Source organism: Phalaenopsis equestris, unplaced genomic scaffold, assembly GCF_001263595.1.
Source record: "Phalaenopsis equestris unplaced genomic scaffold, ASM126359v1 Scaffold199785, whole genome shotgun sequence".
In the NCBI taxonomy this organism is placed as follows: domain Eukaryota; kingdom Viridiplantae; phylum Streptophyta; class Magnoliopsida; order Asparagales; family Orchidaceae; genus Phalaenopsis; species Phalaenopsis equestris.
This window is the reverse complement of record NW_018219639.1, coordinates 74,444-79,539: the sequence shown is the minus strand read 5'-3', so window position 1 is coordinate 79,539 and position 5,096 is coordinate 74,444. Positions and strand designations below refer to the sequence as shown.

The following is a 5,096-nucleotide window of genomic DNA, read 5'->3' as shown; positions in this document are numbered from 1 at the left end:
CTCGTCGTTCGCGAACAGCTCGTGTTCGGTTCGTGTTCGGCTCGTTCGTTAAGAAACGAACACGAGCTTATTTCAAACAAACTAAATTTTAAACGAACCGAACACGAACACAAGCTTTGTTCGTTCGTGTTCGATTCGTTTACACCCCTATATATATATAAGTCTTAGCATCTTCCCGCTCCTCCACCCTTCTCTCTCCCACCACCCTTTGGCCTCTCTAAGATTGGCTTTGACATTAGAAATGGAAGATCCAAGCTTAGCAGTAGAAGAGGAAGACGAAGATTTCTATGAGAAGATCGAAGCTCCAAAGTTCGTCCTTTCACCTCCCTGACTGCTCTTTTCCGGACCATAGGTCTTGGTTCTGTGCTCGCATCGGTTGTGACAGAAACATGAAGAGATAGATCCTGACGAGCTTAACCGAAGTTTCATGCTACGGGTTATGGCAGCTAGAAGCCCAAACGTAAGGTTTCAGAGAACATTGAGCAAGCAGAGTTTAAGAGCATACACAAAATGCCCACAATCAGTCCCAGCTAAATCAACCAAAAATGGAATTTCTAGAATGAGTACCTTGAATTCAATCAGAGAAATATCACTATGTCCAAGCTAAAGCAACATCCGATAACTAGTCTGAGAGAGACATCGATCCAGAAGAGAGCAAAGTTGCCTACATTGGCAAGTGCGAATAAACAAAACACAACCAGCAACAAAAAATCACATGCCAAATACCTGAAGACATCTGATACTGTGGTGGCGTCAAAGGATAGAAATCTGGTCAAGTCAGCTGGGTCAAGCAAAGATCCAATTTCAAAGATTTGTTCTGAGAAGAAGAAGAAGAAGATAAAAACAGGAGGTGAGAGAAAACGTTTATGAGCCTAAGTTCTTATGCAATCAGTACTAAAAAACTGTAAGGGATCTTCTCTTTCATCAAAAAACATCACAGCAGTTGGTTCAAAGAATGGTAACCACAACATTGATAGAGGAGCGGAAGAATTTAGTAGAGAACAATACTAATGTAGTTAAGCGAACTCATGAAGAACTTCTAGTTGTCATATATTATAAAATTGTAAGCGATTCAGAAGCATCAATCAAACCAAGTAAAGATGGAGTAGAAAATAGAGATCTGAAAGTTTCCCGTCGATTATCGAATAAGATTAAAACTGCTTGAAATGTTACCAATGATGATGATAAAGAGAACAATTTGTTCACTTCTGTAAACAAAAATCTGCACCCAAAAGTGGCAATTTCTGAGGTTAAGGGCTTGCAGTTTCAGAATTCGAATCCTCGGGAAGCTCAAACCAAAGCTTTCCAGGCACTAAAACCCAAGAGAACAACAAACCCCAAACCTTTCAGATTAAGAACAGATGAAAGAGGAATTCTTAAAGAGGCAAATTTGGAGAGGAAGCTCAAAGTTGAGTTCAAGAAAGAACCAGCAACACTGTTCAACAATATACAAGAGACATTGTCAAGCCAAATTTGCCAAAAGTACACAGGCTCGCAAGTGCAGGGGAGGAAAGAAAGGCTCCCGGCTGCCTGCAAGGAAGAAAGCCTGCAACAATTCCCAAGAAACCAAAGCTCCACCTGCAAGGAAGAAAGCCTACAACAATTCCCAAGGAACTAATGTTCCACCGAAACCATGTACCAAAGAATTGCATCAGGAGGTTTGAAATGGCCGTTTCATGAAATTTAATGCACTCTACTGTACCAAATACATGTGATCTGAATTCTTTTGTAGAAATTAAGAAATCATATTTTTCTATGGTGGCTTCTACTTATTTCAAGTAGTAGCATTTTGTAGTTTCTCAGTGTTTGTTTTTTAATTGTGTGGATGAGAGAGTTGCGCTATGAGCACATTCAATATACAACAAACCAGTGCACTTAGCATTGTATAAGTGTGTGTGTGTGTGTGTGTGTATACATACATACATACATACATAAAGATGAAGGCGGCAGCTGTTCCCTTATGATTTCTAGTTTTGATTCTCTCCCAATCATGGATTTGATGCTGTTTTTTTGGTTTTGGAAGTCAGCTTTCTGGTTCTTTTGCTATCTTTGCTCGCTTTTTGGCTTATTACTGATTGGTGGTGAGGTGTTTTGCTGTTTTCTGTGAGTTACTATTCCATTGGGTGGTGCTTTAATGGCGACATCACCTACCACTGCTCTGTCCTTTGCTGAAGCATTACAAGGTTCCCAACAAGTAGACCCTGCTCTACTGATATTTCTAAAATAGATACATAAGGATTATGATGGAAACTGTGATGATGAAGGTTTACTCAAACAGGTTGGAAGAAAGGGAGGCAAGCCGGCATTATCTTTAATGAAGAAGATACTACTGAGCTAACTGAGAACTTAAATTTGCCTTGATGGGTAAATTCACCTATGGCCACCCCAACATCGACGTTGTCAGAGGTTATTTTGAAAATCTACAGCTCCTTGCAAAGAGGAAGGTTGGAGCATTGGATGGAAGACATATCATCATAAAGTTAGGGAGAGAAGAGGATTATGCTAGATTTTTTTGCAAGGCGTGGCAATTATCCTCCACAAACCTAAGCTGCAAAATGTTTGCAATATTTTCCAAAATATTCTTTCTATCACCACACAACATATTTCACATCACATAGAATCTGAATGTAAATTATTATGAACTCATTTTGATCATCAAATTATTAGAAAACAAATATAGTATTGCCTGTGTGAATTTGACCAAAATTATTAGAGAACAAGTGAAGATTTATAACATATAAAGAATACAAATCTCAATTGCTTTTTTATTTTCCATAAGGAGTGCATAAAATTGATTAGTGCCAACTACAAAATGGAAAGTCTTAGACATTTCGAAAGCTACGTTTACAAGTAGAACTAATCTTCTATATAATTTTTGAGACTCCTACATAAATGAATGATGACCCAACAGATGGGGAAAATGTCAAAAATATAACGTGCTTTATTATCCATCAATTTGCATTTGTTTCTCCAGTATGTACAAAATCATCAAAATCTCCTCCTGTTGAGTGTATTCCATTTCTCCAACCAGGAATTCATGAGCTTTACCATTCAATTCAATAATGCTTGAACCAGGTTCCTTTTTAATACCACTCTTCCTCATAAGCCTCCTTAATGTATTGATGTTCTCCCACTTCTCATTTGTAGCATATATGTTGGATAGCAATACAAAAACACCACTATCGGAAGCCTCTAGCTCAAGATGATCAAGAATATGTTGTGATAGTTGAACATTACCACTAGCTTTGCAAGCACTTAGCATGGCTCCCCATATACGTACATCAGCTTTCATTGGCATAGTTTTAACAAGTTCGTAAGCTTCTTCAACCATCCCAGCCCTTCCAAGCATATCAACCATGCATCCATAGTGCTCTATGTTTGGTGTAACATCATAGAACTCTATCATTGAGGCGAAATGGCGTCGGCCATCCTCCACTAATCCTGAATGAGAACAGGCACTAAGTATTGCTATGAAAGTCACATCATTAGGCTTGAGACCAGTTCTAACCATGCAATCAAAGTAACTCAGTGCAAGCTTTCCATGCCCATGCATCGCTAGACCACTCAGCAATGCATTCCAAGAGAGGACATTTTTATGCGGCATGCCATGGAACATATCCGATGCCATATCTAGGCATCCACATTTAGCATACATGTCAACCATGGCAGTTCCTATGTGCAAATCCTGCTCAATATCCTTCCGTTCGATATACCGATGAATCCATCTCCCACAATCCAAAGCTCCCAAGCTTGCACATGCAGAAAGCACACTGGACAAAACCACCTTGTCGGGTTCCATTCCAGAGGCTTGCATGGCATGAAAAAAATCTAAAGCTTCCTTTGGCTGCTTGCATTGTACCAGCCCACTTATTACACTTGTCCAAGAAACAATATCTTTTACATGGAGACCTTCAAACAACATTCGTGATTCCTCAACACTCTCACACTTGACATACATATCCAAAAGTGCATTCCCAACAATAAGCCCCAAAATGGCTGCATTTTTAAGCAACAATCCATGGATTGATCTTCCCAAACACAGCTCCCCAGTCCTTCCGCATGCAACAAGCACACTAACAAGAGTTGCAATGTTTGGTTCCACATCCATTTCGGCAAATAAACTCAGAGCATTACCAAAACGCCCACCCTTAACAAAGGCAGAAATCAAGCCAGTCCAAGACACAACGTCTTTAACAAGCATTTCCTCAAACAAGATTCTTGCATCTAGGTACCAACCACAGAAACCATAAACATGCAGCAAAGCATTCTGAACATAGATATCATTTAAAAAGCCTAGCTTGGTGGAAACCGCATGTATCTGTCTAGCTTCATTAATGCCTGAGAACTTTGCGCACGATTTGAGAACAAGAGGGAAGGTGTACTTATCTGGGGAAATGCCGTCACATACCAAATGCTTGTAGACTGCAAATGCGGACTGGGGAGAACCGTTTTGAGTAAAGGATGCGATTAGGGAGTTGAAAAGAAAGGGATTTGAGAGGCTTTTGGTTTGCTTTAGAGTCAAATAGGCTAAGAAGGGACATTGAAAGGAAGCGAGGAAATCTGCGAGCTTGAGGAGGACAGATAAATCTTGGGTAAAGCCGGAAGTGAGGAGAAGAGAGTGGATTTGGGCGAAAGATTGTATTTTTAAATGTTTTTGGAGGAGGGTGATGAGGACGGTCTTTAAGGGAGGAGAAGTTCTGGTCATACTCCCGGGAATTATATGCGGTTATATTGCGTGGCGGCTATATCTTTTGCTTCGTATGGAATCCTGATGAGGAGAAGTTCTGGTCATACTCCCGGGAATTATATGACCGTTAAAAACGGTTATATTGCGTAGCGGCTATATCTTTTGCTTCGAATGGAATCCTGATCTTTGTCAGCACAATGCTGTATATTGAGAAATGATAACAGTTCGACATTGTTTTAAATGGATTCCTCACTACAGGAAAATTGTTAATTAGCATCCGAGTTTGCATCGACCTTTAATTTATGTCTCCTTATTGACCAATAGAGCCGAACCAAAAGAAAAAGTTGACGCAATGGCTAAAGGTAGTGGTTACAGACTGCTTAGCATTGGTCATTGCCGATGCTATTAT

The 5,096-nt window shown here is 39.9% G+C and overlaps 2 protein-coding genes across 2 annotated transcripts; one reads left to right on the top strand and one right to left on the bottom strand.

Moving 5' to 3' along the window:
• Nucleotides 1-245: 245 nt before the first annotated feature.
• On the top strand, nucleotides 246-1,843 carry LOC110035770. The gene is made up of 2 exons (XM_020740058.1): nucleotides 246-867; nucleotides 1,166-1,843. The coding sequence occupies exons 1-2, from the start codon at nucleotides 595-597 to the stop codon at nucleotides 1,616-1,618; spliced, it is 726 nt and encodes a 241-aa protein (XP_020595717.1). The 5' UTR covers nucleotides 246-594; the 3' UTR covers nucleotides 1,619-1,843.
• Nucleotides 1,844-2,806: 963 nt separating this feature from the next.
• Nucleotides 2,807-4,754, bottom strand: LOC110035773 (pentatricopeptide repeat-containing protein At4g38010). The gene has a single exon (XM_020740061.1). The coding sequence runs from the start codon at nucleotides 4,703-4,705 to the stop codon at nucleotides 2,945-2,947; it is 1,761 nt and encodes a 586-aa protein (XP_020595720.1). The 5' UTR covers nucleotides 4,706-4,754; the 3' UTR covers nucleotides 2,807-2,944.
• Between the last annotated feature and the right edge of the window lie 342 nt (nucleotides 4,755-5,096).

Excerpts from the sequence above, each read along its gene's own strand:
- LOC110035770 (XM_020740058.1), top strand. The coding sequence starts at position 595 with ATGTCCAAGCTAAAGCAACATCCGATAACTAGTCTGAGAGAGACATCG. Across the intron at positions 868-1,165 it reads GAGGTGAGAGAAAACGTTTA|AATGTTACCAATGATGATGA; the intron begins TGAGCCTAAGTT and ends AAAACTGCTTGA.
- LOC110035773 (XM_020740061.1), bottom strand. The coding sequence starts at position 4,705 with ATGACCAGAACTTCTCCTCCCTTAAAGACCGTCCTCATCACCCTCCTC.